The 20,446-nt window shown below is 38.9% G+C and overlaps 1 protein-coding gene across 1 annotated transcript; it reads left to right on the forward strand.

Annotated features, from left to right (window-relative positions):
* LOC136254030 (uncharacterized) lies at positions 1-16,427 on the forward strand. Its single transcript, XM_066046680.1, has 9 exons — positions 1-103; positions 5,653-5,721; positions 5,811-5,853; positions 9,603-9,769; positions 10,726-10,792; positions 12,054-12,440; positions 15,087-15,197; positions 15,377-15,435; positions 15,821-16,427. The coding sequence occupies exons 5-9, from the start codon at positions 10,741-10,743 to the stop codon at positions 16,316-16,318; spliced, it is 1,107 nt and encodes a 368-aa protein (XP_065902752.1). The 5' UTR covers positions 1-103; positions 5,653-5,721; positions 5,811-5,853; positions 9,603-9,769; positions 10,726-10,740; the 3' UTR covers positions 16,319-16,427.
* Positions 16,428-20,446: the final 4,019 nt, after the last annotated feature.

The raw sequence follows: 20,446 nt of genomic DNA on the forward strand, positions 1-20,446 counted from the left end.
TTGGGCTCGTGCTTGGAACCTTGGTTGGGACCCATTCTCTCTGCAGCCGTATGCAATCGAAGAAGGAACAATCACTGGCGAGATCACCGGGAATCATCTATCTGTAAGTGTTATATAGTTTCCAAGAGATAGTTTCCTCCTATATGGAAGAACGGTTATGCACCTATCAATTTTAGGCCCCTACCCCCCAGTACGGGCCATGTGGGGATTTGGCACCCTGCAAGAGCAATAACCCCACTACTGGGGCCTAAGTGTTTGTCTAATCATAGATAGTATATACTACGTACCGTAGTATATAATATCTATGGTCTAATCCCCTACGTAGCTACCCCCTTTATTCCCCGAGGTATTCCCCCACTCCATGATCAACCTCGCTTCGCTGGCTAAGGAGCAACGTCACGTGATTTAACTAAATATAGCTACACAATTCGATTGTTATAAAAAATGCTTATGTCAAAAGCCCCACTACTGGGGGTAGCTTTGTAGGTGAACCCCCGTTTAATCCCCCTATGGATCCCGTACTGGGGGTACTGGCGGTTACAATTGATAGGCGCATTATGCCAAATATAGGAGTTTAAAACCAAATTCAAATATTCAAATTATCCCACTATGGACATGTGGCTGTGTTGTGAACATACTCCTGTCTTGATTCCGAGCTTGATTCCGAGCTTGATTCCTTTTAATATAGTAAGGTGATTCGGGATGATCACGTCGACTCGGTGGACGGAGTTTGGAAGCATTGAGTCGGTTGACATGAGGAATACTTGAATGATAACTGATCATTACGAGTATGAAGCACCAGCTAAAGATCCCAGGAGAGAAGCAAATCTTATTTCAAGGCTGTTCTTTGGGTAAGCCACTATACATTTAGACTGGGCAGGGGGGGGGTACTAACTAACTACAGAAACTGTTAACTTGCTGTAGTGTACCTACCCGCATTGCAGTAAAGTGTACAGAGCAGTCACGTATAGTGTTTTAAAATACCAAAACTATCTTGGAAAGCGTTATCTTCTGCATCATCAAAATCCAAAAGGATTTCCTTATTAGCAATGTTGATGTCATAATCTGGTTTCAGCTTTTTAAACATTTTGAGTGAGTATCAACAAAGCCTTACCTATCAAGTGTTCATTTTGATGGCTGAGCAGTGCCCTAGTCCTACCACATGCCATGTACTATCTGGTAATATTATCAAGGCATGCAACATTTGCGTATGGAAAGTAGTGACAACCTCCAATAAGACATCAGCCTCAAACCACTGCAATTCTTGAAAGGGTGACTGAAATAATAGCATACTGCCTGTCACAGCCAAAACTATATAGGCATCTAAACTCACTAATTTGTCAATTGCATCAGAATGTGTCTGACCAGATGAGTTAGGTTCTATGCACTCCTTAATCAAAGGAAAGGATGCAATAATCAAACAGTACGGTTGTACCGTTTAAGTGGATCCTGGTGAAATATTTGTGTGCCGCCCAAAATTCTTCTTTTAAAAATCATCCTAGAGACATTTTACGCGACGAAAATCACCTTTATGGAATAGTACTATATATAAAACAGCATTAAATATAAACACTTACGGGTGGCCAGATATAGAATTTTAAAAAAATCACCAAAACTTGAATTTTAGTCTCACTGCCTCACTGACCACAGTCACAAGGCTAGAGACTAAACGAAGCAACGCGCAGCCACCATTTTACGCCACAACAACAAACTCACCAATGGGATGTGCCTTTGGGGTTCCGACGAGTGGAGGCCCTGTGCGCCTTGCCTTTTCTTTTATCTTCAATCAGGCTGCTTGTCTTCTTCTTCATCCAACGAAACAATATGGATATATACTAGCTAGATATCTGCAAGTTCAGGATTGGGATTCCGTTCATGATAGGTTTGCAACCACGCCGATCAAAATAGTGAGAGAGTATGGAGACCGTGCCTCTTAACAATCTAGCTATTTTTTTTAACAGTAAACAAGATCACCTCACTCCTTATTGGTCTAGCTAGCTGCTCACCCCTTGACTGACTCGAGATATACTCTAATACAACAGTCACTCTAATACAACAGTCATATATGATAGAACAGTTACAAGTTACATTGTTATGGTAGACATATTTATGTAAGAAAAAGAAGCAAGCACAATACATTATTGCTCTAAAGGAGACAGATGCCCCTCAGCAACAGCAAGGTTGATAGCTGGAGGTACAAGAAGTGATGGTGTCTGCCTTCCCCATACCTACAGATGTGGAAAATACAAGTGGACTGATACAAGTTACATTGTAGCTAGCTGTGCCACAACAAAAAAAAACTAAACAAAGTAGTATCTTTAAAAATTGTTAATTTAAAATGAAGTAGGGATCTATGCAACAAAAAGTAGTAAAACGAGATGAATGATGGTGTTACAGCATAGCTCAGTGGGAAAGTCCCTACTTTGGCAGATTAGCTATCAATGCCAAGTAGGGACTTCACACTGAGCTATGCTGTAACACCATCATTCATCTCTTGTTTCACTACTTTTTATTGCATAGATCCCTACTTCATTTTTAAATTAACAATTGTTCAATGCCAAAATAGGGACTTCCCATTGAGCTGTGCTGTAACACCATCATACTTTTTGTTACATAGAACCCTACTTCATTTTTAAATTAACAATTTAAAAAACACTAATCTTAAATGGGTTGATTCTTTCATTGTCCACTTTCTCTATTTCTTTTCTAGCCTTTTTGATAGAGCTCTAATATAGCCAGCTCACCCTGTAAAAATTTACGATCAGTTTGCTTCCTGTCCTCTACAGTAATCTGACCAGTATAATTTCCAACTTTAAAGTTGCCCTGGTCAGGAATGGGTGCAAGAGGGGGGGAGGGGGGGGGGGGGGGGGGGTTCTTTGGGGTCTCGAGATCCCCCTCAGGTTGAACCTCGAACAGGAAATCTAAGACAGAAAGTGCACAGAGGAAAGCAACAGATCGTGAAAGATCGATATACTCTAATAGAGCAGTCCCAAACTATAGTCTGTTTGCGTTCACCTGAGCCCTCATTTATTGTTAATAACTCTTGTTATAAGGGCCAGCTGCTCAAACATTTAGTAGTGCTATGAAGACCTTCAAACACCAGAACTGTTAATCAATAAAGTGCTTTGATGCTGGCAAAAACAAGTGAGTTATGAGGTTTTAAAAATATCCCATACATTTAGTATGGACGATTCAGGCACGCAAACAGTTAACAACATGAAAACCTACTTTTTCCTGTACAAAAGCATTGGCAGTGAACACATGTTCACCTCTTTGATATTACTATATTTGGTGGGGGCTCAGGTGAACGCGTACTAACTATATTCTATGATATATTATTAGTAATTAGCAAAGCCCTGTAAGGGTAACACTGTATAGCATCATGTGATGATAAATCATGTGATATGGCTAGTTTAAAGTTCAGCAAATGGCAGAAAACACGTGTTTACTGTGCATGGAAGAGCTGGCAGCTGCAAGGGAGTAATGGCATTTGTAGTCACTGATATTGTTGTAAAAGGTACATCTGATTTGTATAATCTTTTATATAAAGTAGTGTTTTACTGCTGGTACTTTTCCTTTGTGGTAATGCACCTGACTCCGCCTTTGGTCAGTATGGGTGAGTGATATCACTTGGCTGTTCTTGAGACCTTACACAGAATGCCAGTCCTCACACTTGACAGTATGAATTACAAAGTGACACAGGAGTTAGCTACTTCAGTAGTCCTTCAACTTGGTCAGGAAGAAGTGTGATGAACAAGTGCTCCATCATTCATCATAACTAGCTACTGTGTGCCAGAAAGTTGTGTAGGTAGTAAGCTGTAAGTCTACAATAGTATAGTATAGCAACAAACTGTACAAACAGCAGTGTAGGTTTCCAGCTAGATACACACATTGTGCTTCTTATAAAGTTTGCATAAGGGCACATTTTTTTAAGCTGTAGGCCGGATGTGCTGAGTTGTATATGTGAACTTTAAGGGGGTTACCCTCCACCCAGCTCAGAGACCCCCTTTTGGATCCGCCCCTGCTGGTGTGGTATTTTTGTCTCTTCTTCAACATCTTTTACAAAATCAAGGTACACTACAGTTGATTGGCTTTCCATCATTGGTTTTGAGTGTATGCATGGTATGGCAGCTTCCCCCATGTTGACAGGTTCATCATCTTCACTATCAATAGCCTCATATGTGTTATGCATCTTTTGTATTGCTGTACCTGCAAATTCAGGTTTTCTGAATGGACACCTTTGTCAAAATCACTATATTCTCACCATGAGTGTAGTCTTGCTGCAGCAGTACTATTTGCTCAGTTGTCAAAGTTGCAGACATAGCAATAATAGAGCACAACTTCTGCAACTGCTTCATTTCATCAAAAGCTCAGCTTGGCAGTATGATGGCATCCGATCAAAGATTTTGTGTGCTTCATCAACCTGCAGTACTTGGTGTACCAAATAGGTATTTAGGTGTGCAAAATGCCATAACAGGCTCGTTTAGGGATTCAAGAAAATCACGATAGTAGTTTGTTGATTTTTACTGCCCGCAGCACTGGAGCAATAATACCCTTTTTCTGCAAGGTATCTACTCGGTTGGTAATAACAGCTACCACAGGCTCTGTCACTAATGATACTTTACCAGGATGAAACTATGCTTGGAATCATTATGAAATCAGAATTGTGCTAATAAGTGTGAAAGAATTTTACACTCACCTTGTTTGCAAGCTGCCACACCCCTTTTGGGTAAAGTAAAGCCTTTTTTTTTGCTTGAAGCAACAGAATCAACAGATAATAACTTGATGTCTTGCAACAACTTGGCCCCAAGATATCATAAGTAGAAGGGTTACACTTAATGCTGATCTCAAAGTTTCTGAATAGGTTAATTTACAGTTGTACTTGTAACTTCTTTGCTTTTATAATATTAATCTCTTGCCAATAATTGGTTAATAATTATCCCTTTGGCCCCTATGTTAATAAAGAAAAGTGCTCCATTAAATGCGAAAGCCAATATATTGGCTTTTGTTACACGCATGCGTTCGAACGCACATATCTCGTAAACACAATATCCTATGAATATACGGTTTGTACCATGCTACTCTGTGGTTAATGGGTAATACCCTAAGCTTTATCCGAATATTGTAGCACGATCGAATGTGAAGTAAGGCCAATATGTGTTTGAAAGAATTTTCGACCGTTTTTAAGACAATAATTGCTACGATACTACCTGTCATAAAGGAGAGACGGAATAAAGAAGGTTTGTAAAAGTTATATGATGTTGTAGATCTATCCTTCATGAGTAGTTTAACACAAACCACGAAGGAATAGGTTATTCCTACATGGAGTAACAGGAGCCCAAATTTATATGTCAAAACACATATTTTTTCGTAAAATAACTTTCGTTTTTAAGAACCAAAGCCAAAATATTGGCTTTAGGGGCCAAAGGGTTAAGCATCATTGTCACATGGTGTTGCTGAGATCAGCAAGTGTTGTTGTGATGTAGCCATGCTGGAATTCCTGGTTAATGTTTGATCATGTTGTATGAATTTCTTTGTGTATTGGCCCTGCCTTTGTAAAGACAAGTTTGATTGCATGTACATTATGTGGTTATGGGGGAGATTACTGTTGTGTGTATGATGGTTAGTGGGACTGAACGTGTTTGTGCATAGGTGTGTAGGTTTTGCTGGCACAGGATCAGAACTGATGAGAATGGATTAAGTCCACAATGTAGAAGAAAGGTGAGGATGTGTGATGTGTGTATATTTAAATGGGGACCTGTTCAGGGGAAAACATTTCTTTACTATTGTTTTGGTCTGATTTTATATAGCCGTACTCAGAAAACCCAGCAGAATATATACCCTTATCTAACAGTAAGTGATTTGTGTTGTGTGTGTGCAGTACGTATGTTAGTTTTTATGCACGTAACAATATAATTTGTGAAAATCATTTGCAAATGCTCTGCTACTTTCTACATTCATCTTTGATGAAAGGAAATATCCTGGCAGACTAAAATAGCTGTTAATTTATTAACGTTCCAGTTAATAAGTCTACAAAGCAACTGATAGTGTTGTGATGAGTTACAGAATATCTACAGTATACTAGTACTAGTAGACCCTTATCAATAATACTGTTCCTTTGAGCTTGAGTGAACTACAGTGGAGATATTGTTCAAGCAAGAGTAGTGATTATAAAACTAAGCACTTTATCGTAAGCAATCATGGTTTTTCTATTGACTTGAACCAAGAGTTAATAATGAGATACATATTATTATTAAGTCTTGCTTTAACTGTCTAGCATTTTTCCCTAGAATATATGCTCAGCTAAATATGTTCAACAACTGGCTAGTAAAGGATACAGAACCTTCTGTATTGATCATCTCTGATACATTCAACTTTATTTCTGACGTATTAAATATGACTCGTATGTATTTCAAAATTTCCTCTTCTTTTTGGGTGGGTGTTTTAGGGCTGGAACAGAGGTCTAATTTTAATCTCTAAAGTTTCTTACAAGCTACCAAAGCTTTGAGGTTTTGCTGATTATGTCATGTTACTCATGTATGATCATAGTTGATGGGTGTGAAGCCATAATATGGTCTTACACATCGTTTCAAGTGTAGTACATGCTCTGGTACAACTGCTTAGACTACAATAATAGTTGCTTGCTTTTAGGAAACACTTGGCTTTTTGATTGAGTGGACATGCCAGTATTCATGGTTGTAAAGCTGTGGATAGTACTTCAAAATTAGTTATTGGTAATAGAGCTTCAAAGCTTCAGTAACACTTCCAAAAGAAGCTTTGGAGGACCGACATATTTGTATGTTCATTCCCACCCTAGTGTGTGTGTGTGTGTGTATGTGTGTGTGTGTGTGTGTGTGTGTGTGTGTGTGTGTGTGTGTGTGTGTGTGTGTGTGTGTGTGTGTGTGTGTGTGCGTGCATGCACGTGCCACTATAAATGTGTGTTTTATGTTTATTTTGTTGTAAGGTTTTACTCAGTAGGTAAAAACAGTGGACCCGGGGACCCACGGAAATCCAACTCTACTTGGAATTTTATACACCTCACAGTATTCTATACTTTTACTAGGTACTTTTGCAAGTAGTCTTGCATGGCCAATCCACTTTTTCTCCCCTTCCGGCATCTCGCACGATGTTTACACCAATTAGAAATTATAAGTACATCTAAAAAGTGACTGAAGCTGACTGCATTTATAGGCCATTGCCTGCTACACAGTAAGCATACTAGTCTATCATGCCGCCTAGCTACTAGAGTAGTTTAGGAACATGACACTGTGTCTGTACTACTTTTGCACACACTTGTGCACGCATGACCACACTAAAGCATACCCACACAGATGCACTCTCAGCCACACACTTAAAACCAAATTGACTTCACCAACCTGGTTAGTAATCTAGATTTGAAACAGTTTTATTAGAACAGTGGCAATTTGGGTACTTGTATAACAAATTTATAAATGCTTTTTCTTTGTGAGAAAAGGTTTAATGGTAAAAAGTTGGATGTCATGTTATTCGCCTTCTCAAGAGGCATTCGAAAATCTTTGTTTTGTTGCAGTAGACCAAACGGATCCCTGAGTCATGTGCATTTGTTTGTGTCACATTGAAGGGATTGTATACAATCAATCTTTCTTCATTGATTTCGTCCCTGTATGTAGTGAAGAAAGGTGATGCAAGGAAAAGCTTACCCAGCAATGGATTTCCCTTTTCGTGGTGAACATGATGCAAGTTGCAACTCTGTATATCATTGTGTTCTTAAGTGCCTGTAATTTATTTTCCCGATATTTGCTTTACAAACCAATCTTTCTATTTGTAGGACTATAGGTTATTGGCATACAAGGCTGGAAGAGTAGGGACCACAAAGGAGTAGGTGTGGCCCACGAAATAACATCACCCAAAAATCAACCTCGATTTTCCCTGACAACGATGAGGCAGTATTGGTTAGGTAAAACTAAACCAAACAAGTCTTCATATCGACCCGAAATGCTTTCAACAAGTTACTATGGAATTTTAAAAGAAAAATTATTTAACGGAATTTTCTACTGACTGACTGAGAAACTGACTGATGCCTTCAGACAAGCATAACTCGACAACGGCTAAGACTACAGGCTTAATTTTTTTATCGTTCGACATCGCTTCAGCCCGAGAAGTGCCTTTTGGCATACTGCAGTACATACAATGCATTCTTCATGGACTTACCAGAGTCCTCCTTTGTGTCCCATTCATCTTTGCTACAGCAAAAGTGTCGATTTGGCGGTAGCACGTGATGGGCTTCCCTTGATTGTAGAGGTGCTTTTCGAACAGTTCTTGATTCGAAACGCTGTGTAACAGGTTGAACATATGTAGCTGACAACAGATACTTCACTTTTTAGATGATAATTGATATATCTGGGGCACGCGGTGCCATTTCAGATGCGGTATGCGTGGGTTCACTAGTCATAATAATTAATTGCAAAAAAAGCTAACAAACAAGTACACAAAAAAATCGGATTATTAAACTAGAGCAGGGACCATAGCACTTCGATAAAAAGTACTGAAACAAGCTGGAGTAGTGCATGATATTAAATCACAGTAAAACAATAAGAAGTGTTATATCCCTACTGTACATATTAAATCACAGTAAAACAATAAGAAGTGTTATATCCCTACTGTGCATTTCCTTTATGGTATCTTGAGCACAGTAGGGATACAACATTTCTTATTGTTTTACTGTGATTTAATATCATGCAGTATTCCAGCTTGTTTCAGTACTTTTTGTCAATGTGCTATGGTCCCTACTCTAGTTGAAAATTCCAAATTTGTTTGTGTGCTTGTACGTTTAGCTATGGATAACAATTTGGGTCAAACCCAGTTGACCTGAAGACAACATTACACTCTCTCCTCCCTCACACATGCACATTCGCGCACGCACACACACAACACACACACACACACACACACACACACACACACACACACACACACACACACACACACACACACACACACACACACACACACAAAAGCTAACCATCACGCCTACCCAGTGGACCAACACTAGGACACCTGTGCGGTACTCGTGTGCTAGGAGTCAGCACGCACAAAGCAAGGCCTCTGGCAGCCCTGCAAAACACAGCTATTGCTGCTCAGTGAACCACCACTGGAATGCCTGTGTACCACTCAGGCACTTGAGTCTAGTGCAGGCAAATCCTCCTGGGGCAGGACTAGTCACCTGTAGGACGACCATCCATCCAGGTCTCATGGAGAGAAGTCGTGGAACTTTGGAAGCTCCACAACAACCTCTAAGCAAGACAAGGACTGTTGGCATTTGCTTCCCCAGTTTATACCAGGCACCCATTGGTATTACAGCTGCGTGGGCTGCTTCCCTAATTAACACCAGGTCACCACGTCCCCATTTAACAGCTGGGTCACACACACACACACACACACACACACACACACACACACACACACACACACACACACACACACACACACACACACACACACACACACACACACACGCACGCACACACACACACGCACGTGTGCACACATTACTCACTATACACACGTATACACACATGTACATAAGCAAGCACACAGCATTCATTAAATGTATAATGTTCCAGGACACATTCAACCATTGTCCAGCACATTTGTAGATCTACAGAGACAAGCGGCTGCAGCATATGTCAACTATGGTCCCATCACCAATGATCAGCTTCATCAGTTACAATATCATGGCATACCCATCCATCAGCAACAACACTCCCCTCGCAGTCATCCTCCGACAGCTGTAAGTATTGTGTGGTTAGCTAGGAGTGTATAATTGTGTGTGCCATTGTGTTGGATTACCCAAAGTGTGATATCAAAGGTGGTGGTCACGATGTTAAAGTAACAATATCAATGTAGTAATTTTTTGACTACCAAATTTGATATCACATTCTTCACACAAGCCTCTTATTAACCCTTTGAAATGCATATCGGCCACTACACATTGTTGTAAACAAAGTGCTGTAAGTTTTGCCTATGTATGGCTACACAATCAACGTCGTTTTACTCATGATGTAATAAGCTTTAAAATGATACCTAGGGAATTACCCTACAATAAAAGTATGAGGACCAAAACAGGGCATGAAAATTAATTTCAGTTTATCATCAGACAAATCTTTTATATTTAAACTTTTCAAAAATGATTTGTAACTCATTGCCAGTTGATACGATTCACTACAAATAACCATTAGCCGCTTTGATATTCAGTAGCGAGTAAGGTCAGCTCGTGTGATCCAGACTATGATTACAAAGCATGAAATACGCTGCTATAATAAAACCAGTCGCTGTTCATTGTTTTATAACCAAGTAATCCCCTGTTGTTACAGTGGCCAGGTTATTTATCCTTCTAATATCCCAATGAATAAGGTTTCTTTTGATATCTGCTTTAGGCAGGCCAAGCTACTTGGCCATATAAGACCTGTTTTGTATAGATGCACTTTCCTCAAAACGTTTATACAGCTTCAAGGGTTAAGGCTGGTTTGTTTCTAGTAAATGCTTGCAAGGTACTTGATGTTGCAATGAAATTTAAAGAGCATGAAAATCATAATTTTACACTTGTCAGTTACATACCCGCATGCTATTTTTGGTTGCACAACACATCACATTGCTTTATAACGATAGGTTTGTGTATGTATAGGCTCTACAGGGAGCTTGCATTCTTATTAAATGTACATTGTTTTCTTTGATTTTCCATTTCAGTCTAATAATAACACAATGGAGAACCAGTTACGTGCTCTCCTACCTGGGATTAACATCAGTATTGACTGTAAGTACATGTGATGTAATGTTAGGGATCGTGGAGGTTTGGGTTTTTATGGCCGAAAATATCACCCAAAAACCAGCTTCATAATATCATCCTGGCACCTTGGCAGTATCGGTTAGGTATAACCAAGCCCAAAAGTGCATTCAGGATGACCCTAAATGCTTCCAATAGATTGTTACAAAATTTTAAGATTTTTATTCAATGGAATTTTCTGCTGATTAACTGCCTGTCTACCTGCCTGATGCCTTCAGGCAAGTGTAACTCAATAACCGCTAAAGCTATGGGCTTTATTTTTTTCATTGTTCAACATTACTTTGTCCCAAGATGTGCCTTTGGAATACTGCAGTACATACATTGCATGCATTGTGGACTTTGTCCTTCTTTGTGACCCATTTCTTTTTGCTGACAGCCCAAGGTGTTGATTCGCAATAGCGTGATGGTGTAAATGGGAATCGTCCGTATCTATCATGGTGACTGGATTGATTACAGAGGAGCTTCTAATACTGTTCTTTGTTTGTAATGCTGTGTAATGGGCTGAAAATAGGTGAAATCGTAACGTAATGACCACTTCACTTTTGAGTCAGTAATTGATAGTTGGTGCACGCGAATTGTCTGTATTTTTTGTGGTGATTGGATTGATTACTAAGGTGTTTCTCCTACTGTTCTTCATTTGTAGCACTGTATAATGGGCTGAAAGCAAAGCGTAGTGGCCACTTCAATTTCGAGTCAGTAAATGAAACCTGGGGTGTGTGTTCAGATGTAAACTTTATCTCTGGCGCCATCCTTCCTTGTGATGTCATAATGGGGGATTCACCAGTCATAATAATGTTACAAAAAAAGTAAACGAACAAGTATTAGGAATTTTATGTTCGATTAGGGATCATAGAAAAAAAAAGTAGGGAAACAAGGGAGGTCGCCTACACCTGCAGATATACTAGTGAACATTTATTCCCTAATTCAGTCTATGGAATAAAATTTGTAATTTTTCCTTATACTTGTGTATTACTGTAATTTGCTTTTCCCCTGCTATTTTTGTATGCAAAACTTGTACAAAAATTTCTTACATGAAAAATTTTATATAAGATCAAATTACTCTAATAGAGCAGTCATTCATGTAAATCATATGACATAAACTTTTTTTTGAACGAAAATAAAGCAAATTATGGTATAATAGACTGTATCGTACAGTACAGTAATACTGTGTAGTAGTAATATATATGTACTATATGTATGATGGTTTATTAATGACTTGTCTGTTCCATAGCTGGTGCACAGCACCCACTTCCTCACAACAACACACACTACACCTCATCATATCCTACTCAACAAGTTCAACCTCCACCTTCACAGCCGATTATGCCACATGCCCAGTCACGATCTACCCTCCCACTGACACACCGCCCTGCAGTAACCAGCTCCAGACATGTCATTGCATCTCCGTTTGATATTCCCTCCCTCAGCTATGTCACTACCACCATACAGAGTGGATGGCCTGATTTGATCAATAGTAGTGACAGTAGAGGTGGTTCTGTTAGCAGTAGTAGTGTAGGTTGTGTTGGTGGTAGAGCAATGATGAGGGAACCAGTGACTGCTTCACATCATCATCAACCACAGCCCACTGTGTTCCCATCCAATCCTGAACCATTTCTAGGTATAGTGTGAGCTTGTAATGTGTACACTGTGTACGTTATAATACACACAAGTGTACACAGGACACACTGTATAATGCTCTTGAAGTAAATGAATTGTATGATGTACATTTTTTGAGTGCAACTTGATGCAGGCACAAAGGTACAGTGCTAGCACTTGGAGGGGTGGGGAGTTACCTTTTGACTGAGTAATAGCTTTTGTAAATCTTATAAAAACTTGGCTGTATCGATCTCCTTTAGTATTATGTTTGTTTGTCTGACATGTGAGCAAGAGGTGTGGGTTTCAAACAACCACTAAAGTTTTCACTGCACATATGGTACTGCTTAAGCACAAATTGATACAGTGGCTGCATTAAGAAGTCACCCTCAAAGCAATCTGATTGTTACATGATCTTATCAACTATATCAAGTATTGACAGGTACACTAGTACTGATACCTGCTCTATGGTGCAGGACTTACCCTACTGAGCAATGCTTGTAAGAGTATAGAAGTTGTGACCAAAAGGGTTGAACTGACTACCTCTCGACTAGAAAGCACCCCTAACAAGTGGTCTGTAAAAGAAGACATGAATAATCATACAGTACTGGGGACCACAAAGAAGTAGGTGTGGCCCACAAAATAACATCACCCAAAAACCAGCCTCAAATTCCCCTGATGATGATGAGGCAGTATTGGTTAGGTAAAACTAAGCCCAAACAAGCTTTCAGATTGACCCGAATCACTTTCAACAAGTTGCTAAGGAATTAAAAAAAAAAAAAATTTTTTTAACGGAATTTTCCATTGACTGACTGACTGACTGATGTCTTCAGACAAGCATAACTTGATAACGACTAAGGTTATGGGCTTGATATTTTCACTGTTCGACGTCACTTTGACTTGAGAAGTGCCTTTTGGCATACAGCAGTACGTACAATGCGTTCTTCATGGACTTACCAGTGTCCTCCTTTGTGTCCCATTCATCTTTGCTGACAGCGAAAAATGCTGATTTTGTGGTGGCACATTATGGCTTCCCTTCATAATGGAAACAGTCCGTATTTTTCATAGTGGCTATTTTGATTGCAGTGATACTTTTTGAACAGTTCTTAATTCAAAATGCTGTGTAACAGGTTGAACATAGCTGACAATGAAGCATAATGGATACTTCACTTTTCAGACGATAATTGATATAGCTGGGGTGCGCGGAACCGTTTCTTTTGTGGTATGCGTGGGTTCAACAGTCATAATAATTATTTGCAAAAAAGTTAACAAACAAGTACACAAAATTTTTTTTTGAAATTTTCAACTATAGCAGGGACCATAGCACATTAGTGTTGGGAGGTATAGCATTTTTGATCCTGGTATTTGGTATTGAGAAAATACTCCGGTATCCTGTATTTCACGGTATCCTGGCAGTCAACTAATAACACACTTTCAATCTACATGGTGTTGCTCTATTTGTGATAAAAACAGTCAAGTGTTAATCTGTAGTTACTATCCAAAGTTGGATGTATGCCACAAGTAAAAGTTACTCATGCCTAACAGGTTATAAATACTTATTACTAGCATCTATACAGTTGTAACCTGAAACCTCACAGTTTACTGTTAGGCTGGCCTTGTGGTCACATCCAAGCCATTAACACATTACTTAATTAAATGCCAAGGCCTGATGTCTGGCTTCCCTCATAGCACAATACAATATTACCAGTATATTTGAAAGTCAATACCTTTCAAATGGTATGATGAAAATACCACGATTTACTGTATTTTCGGCATACCACTCAACACCAGAGGAGGTTGGTCATGTGTCATCAAACATCTCGTGATCTCAAAGAAAAGTTCAACCCATTCAACCCCAACACCTCAGTGTCGATATAAAGTATTCTAATGCACAAATTAGTATCAATAAATTATGGCTCCCAGCGTCCTTCGTTCAGCCATGTAGCATGCTGTGTGGCCTTCTTAGCCAAGAAACAAAGGATACATCATGAATGCTTCACATGGATGTGATGTAGAGGGAAGAAAATGCCAACACCTATTTCAAATGCCATTTTTAGTTGTGCACGCATAACACACATCAAGGCTATGACGTGTGACCAACCTCCTCTAGCTCAACACTATAGCACATCAATAAAAAGTACTTGAAACAAGCTGGAGTAGTGCACGATATTAAATCATAATAAAATAATAAGAGGTGTTATATCCCTACTGTACATTTCCATTATGGTATTTTGAGCACAGTAGGTATATAACCCTTCTTATTGTTTTACTATGATTTAATATCATGCACTACTCCAGTTTGTTTCAGTACTTTTTATTGATATGCTATGGTCCCTATTCTAGTTGAAAATTCCAAAAAAATTTTGTGTACTTCTTTAGGTTGTTTACTTATGGTTCACCATGCGGTTGGCACAAAGAATTTCAGCATGTTTTGTGCTATACTCTTGCATCCATTGCATTGTGGACAATGATTGATTATTGTTATAAGCTGCATTGAAAGTCCACGTGAATGTTGTTTGATGCAAGAATCATTTTAGCACACAAAAGTGGGTGACAGCAATGGACAGACAGACAGCTTTAAGAGACCTATAGGACTGTTTATCACACAGCTCACAAGTATATTATTTAACCTAATTGTACCGTAGATTATCACACTGTATGACGTATACAGCCCCAGTGACCAGTAGAACTACTGCTGGTACTACTCATCAAGTTGATGGTGAATGCAACAAGAGAGAATACAAGCTGTGGAGTGATAACAGTTCATTTGGTATGTGTCTAGGTTAGTGTACTTTTTCCTGTAGCTCTACAAGTGTAGAGGTTTAAATGATTGTATGTATATATAAATCAGTGTTTGAAACAATAATTTGAATGTCTGCTTAAAAAAATTATTTATGTTTTGGAAGTTATACCAATTAATTGGGGAGCCAAGTGCACTTATAGTATTTCTATATTTCACAGGTACTGATTTCAACTTATTTTCATCATATGCTACTGAGTACCACCAGACCATCATCAAGGCAAGTTGTACCATCAAGAGACAAACAGCTACAAGATAACAGAAATGTTTACTCAGAGAATTTTATGTTTATATGCAAATGACTGTATATTATGTACAGATGTATTTTGTGACTGAGAACAGTTTTTATACAAAACTAAAAAAATCTGGTTTGTTTTGTGTGCACGGGAGTGTACGAAATTTAGCTCTGTGTGTGCGTGTCTGCGTGCGTGTGTGTTGAGTTACATGGTGAATGACCAAGCTTTGAGAGAGCCAGAGCATCGTTGAGCATGCTGCATGAAGTTGGCTTGTTTTGAATGTGAGTTGTGAGTGTATTTCTGTAACGTGTGTATGTGTGCAAGTTTCTAATATAGTGAGATTTTTTAATCTCTTTTCTCTTTGTGTAGGAGATGCAAGGTATGAAATCTTCGAAGAGTTCATGGCTGGATTTGTGTAGCAATGGTGACAGTAACATTCCTCCATCTGGTCTGGAGTTCCACAACACACAACTACTACCAGACAATGATTCACAACAATCTGCTACTGTCAACCCGGCACCAAATCCTCAAGCTAAATTCCCTCAACAACTTCAGGGGAGAGAAACTGTGGAACAATCAGCTGTTGGTAAACCAAAACAGAACAATACAGCAAAGTTTACTAGTGGTAGTTGTGTTTCTCAGAGTAACCCACTGACTACAACAAGTGTTCAAGACACCAGTAGACATGTTGGTGCTAGTAAGAGTCGTAACAAGCCCAACCAAAGTGTCACCACTATAATGAACTATTCATCACATCATTACACTGGTCCACACTACAGTAGACTACAAGCAGCACCATCATCATCTGGTAGTTATCAGAGAAACAGTAGACACTCTAATTATCATCAACATCATCACAATACATAGATCTTCTGGCATATCTGTCAACTTCACATGCATTTTTATTATTTTTCAATGAAAATAAAAACTGTAGAAATAATGCCTACAAATACAAAATCCCTCTGGGAGCATTGGTAATATCAGCCCGTAAAACCTGTTTGTGAAAGAGTAAAGTAGCTATGCCACTATAAGATTTTTGTTACTGAAACATATTCACTGATTTTTCATGTGAACACTCAAAACCTGAGTAGATATAAGTGTGTTTATGTGAACAGACAACAAAACTTCTTTGATTCCCCTTCTTTACATAGTAATATTTGGTGTTATTTCCTGTTGTTATAATACAAAGTGCAGCCCCACCATAGTTGCTTTTTTGTGCATGTCGGAAAGTGCATGATCATTGACATCATTGTCCATGTAAACCATATCTAATCCAAAACAGCCAAGCTGTAAAAAAAACAGTGCGGCCCTCAAAAAGGCTATGGTGAAAAAAGATGTGAAATCCAAGGTGGCGGCCAAGAAATGGCTGTGATGGTAGGTTAATGGTAAAAATTTTAATAACGACAATTCAGGTGAATTTTTGTGCTGCTTGGTCTTGGCAAAAAAATCACCTAAATTGCCGTTATTAAAATTTTTACCATTAACCTACCATCACAGCCATTTCTTGGCCGCCACCTTGGATTTCACATCTTTTTTCACCATAGCCTTTTTGAGGGCCGCACTGTTTTTTTACAGCTTGGTTGTTTTGGATTAGATTTCATTTCTTTTTGTATTTGTATACCATAGGCCGGCTTTGGGACTTTTTTAATCTGTCTTTTTTTTCTTTACCACAGGAAGAAGAAAAGATGAAGCAGATGTACTTTAAATATCTGATTTTATCAGTAAATGTACAAATTATATATATAATACATATATATATTACAGAACTCTCCATGGTGGTTTCTTTGTAACTGAACACTCTACAAGGTGACTTTTTCTTGCTGCCCTCTCTAAAGGGTGAATTGTTAGTAGTTGAACAATCTACAAGGTAACTTCTTCTAGCTGATCTCTCTACAGGGTGATTTGTTTGTAGCTGAACTATCTACAAGGTAACTTCTTATAGCTGATCTCTCCACAGGGTGATTTGTTTGTAGCTGAATTCTGTAAAGGTGATTTGTTTGCAGCTGAGCTCTTTACAGAATGGTTTCTTAGTAGCTGAACTCTCTACAAGGTAACTTCTTCTAACTGATCTTTCTACAGGGCAATTTGTTTGTGGCTGAATTTTCTACAGGGTGATTTCTTTGAAGCTGAACTCTCTACATGGTGGTTTCTTTGTAACTGAACTATGTACAAGGTAATTTCTTTTAGCTGATGTCTCTACAAGGTCACTAGTTTGTAGCTGAACTCTCTACATGATGATTTCTTTGTAACTGAACTCTCTACAAGGTGACTCCTTCTAGCTGATCTTTCTACAGGGTGATTTGTTTGTAGCTGAACCCTCTACAAGGATACTTCTTCTAGCTGATCTCTCTACAGGGAGATTTGTTTGTAGCTGAACTCTCTACAGGTGATTTGTTTGCAGCTGAACTCTCTATATACATGATGGTTTCTTTGTAGCTGAACTCTCTACAAGGTAACTTCTTCTAGCTGATCTTTCTACAGGGTGATTTGTTTGTAGCTGAACTCTCTACAGGTGTTATGTTTGCAGCTGAACTCTCTACATGATGGTTTCTTTGTAGTTGAACTCTCTACAAGGTAATTTCTTCTAGCTGATCTTTCTACAGGGTGATTTGTTTGTAGCTGAACTCTCTACAAGGAAACTTCTTCTAGCTGATCTCTCTACAGGGAGATTTGCTTGTAGCTGAACTCTCTACATGTGATTTGTTTGCAGCTGAACTCTCTACATGATAGTTTCTCTGTAGCTGAACTCTCTATAAGGTAACTTCTTTTAGCTGATGTCTCTACAAGGTCACTAGTTTGTAGCTGAACTTTCTACATGATGGTTTCTTTGTAACTGAACTCTCTGCAAGGTGACTTCTTCTAGCTGATCTCTCTACAGGGTGATTTGTTTGTAGCTGAACTCTCTACAAGGAAACTTCTTCTGGCTGATCTCTCTACAGGGTGAATTATTTGTAGCTGATCTCTCTACAGGGTGACTTGTTTCTAGCTGATCTCTATACAGGTTACTTGTTTCTAGCTGATCTCTTGAATTCTCTTCAGGGTGACTGCTCTATTAGAGTATCTCGATCTCGCTCTTGCTGCACCAAGTTGGATTTCGTGTTACAGTATAACTCCGTGGCTTTAAGTCTGATTCTTCTACACCATTGAAGAGCCTTTCTAAGATGATTACTCCTTCTATACAGCGATTTTCAAAGCATTACCCCTAGCGGTTTATCTGGTAGGCGTGGCAAGTAGTCATTTTTTATTAGCTAATCTCGATTGCGTAATTGTTACACACTGTTGGTTTTTTCGTTGTATCTTCCTGGTGTTTAGCTCGATTTCTTTCAAAACACAAAAGGTTTGAGGTTCAATAGTTAACCTATTCACCCACCGATTTTCAGCTTCTTCCCATACGCGGTTTACCCTGTAGGCGTGACAACATATTGGTGTTATTTTTCGTGAATAATCGATCATAACTCTTTTCCTGTTTATCGTATCCTAGCCAAAGTTGGTACAGAGATGCGGCTTTATACCCCCCTTCTGTGTGCCAACTTTCAAGGCAATCGGATATAGCGTTCGCGTTTTATAGCAGTTTTTGTAAGTGTGCGAAAAGAGGAAGAAAAAAAAAACAACGAAGAAACTAAGCCAATTTTTGAAGTCGCATATCTCGGGAACGCTTGAAGCGATTTCGCTCAAATTTGGAATGTGGAGTGCTGAAGGTGGAGGGAGTGTCCACAGCAAAAATCGTCTTGTTTCATCAAGGCAATACAGAGCTACGGAGGTGCGAAAATTGCGTTTTCTTTCTTCCTGTCAATATACTCACGGGTGTTACGCGCCGGCTTCTTGGGCCGAACGACACACTACCGTGTGTCTTGATATTTACTGAATGTAGTACAACCAGGCGTAAACTTCCAAAGTTATTTACTCACCTGTGCATGCATTTATTCTATGTACATTCCACAATGTTCATTATTATGCTTCCATGCCTTGCTCTGCTCATTAGTATTTCACAATTTACTCGATTATAACAACAAATTGACTGCTCAATTAGAGTATTTTGTCAATAAGTGTATGCTTTATTAGAGTAGTTGAGCAAAGCTCTTCGATTTTATGTACTGTTCTATTATGTGTACACCCTTTTCCCCAATTAGTTGGGATAATTGAGGTTCCACATTGTGGTCATAGCTACATACATGTTTGCAGTGTCTCAAAGCACACTATAACAAAATCCATAATCTGAGTTCACAATGCTGTAAAACGAAAACTTCGATTCCACCTAACAAAGTTTTAACCTTAGTCTCACTGCAGACTTCACTATTTTCAATGTCCAGACATTCACTAGCTATGCTGACTCAACACTAAATTATCATCAGAACTTCTATTATGTTGTCTTCTAATCGAGCTTCCAATAATCATAATCATCAGATCACATTGTATTCAAAATCAGACAATGACTTACGTTAATGTTATACCAAATACAATGGCTGATCATGAAGCTCAGTTACTGTAAACTACTTTGCCATGCCTTGGTACTAGTTGACACACATGATTGTCCTATAAAACTCAAACCCACAATGAAAAGCACTCATTCCGTTGAGTGTAAACTTGTATAAGTGACCTGATCTTGGAAAACCTACCTTTTTGGCACATTGGTCAATTTTCTGTTTTATAGCTTAAATACGGTACTGGGCAGGGGTGGATTCAGAGTTTGGAAAGAGGGGAGGCACCTTGCTGAAAAAAGTTGAAGAGCAAAAAAAAAAGTCAACAATAATAGCTAGTTATCCTTTACCAAATATATTATATCATGTATGTTATTTAAATAAAATCCTATTTATAGCTTCATAAGTAAGTTGCACTGCCTCATGAACATTGTGACTGCTTTATTAGAGTAATTGACTGCTCTATTAGAGTATCTCGATCTTGTATGCAATTTCTTGAAGGTAGGGGGGGGGGGGGGGGGGGGCATTTTCCCCAAATGCGTCATCCTGGATCCGCCATTGCTGGGTATTCATCTAC

This window comes from Dysidea avara, chromosome 4 (assembly GCF_963678975.1).
Source record: "Dysidea avara chromosome 4, odDysAvar1.4, whole genome shotgun sequence".
Classification (NCBI taxonomy): Eukaryota; Metazoa; Porifera; class Demospongiae; order Dictyoceratida; family Dysideidae; genus Dysidea; species Dysidea avara.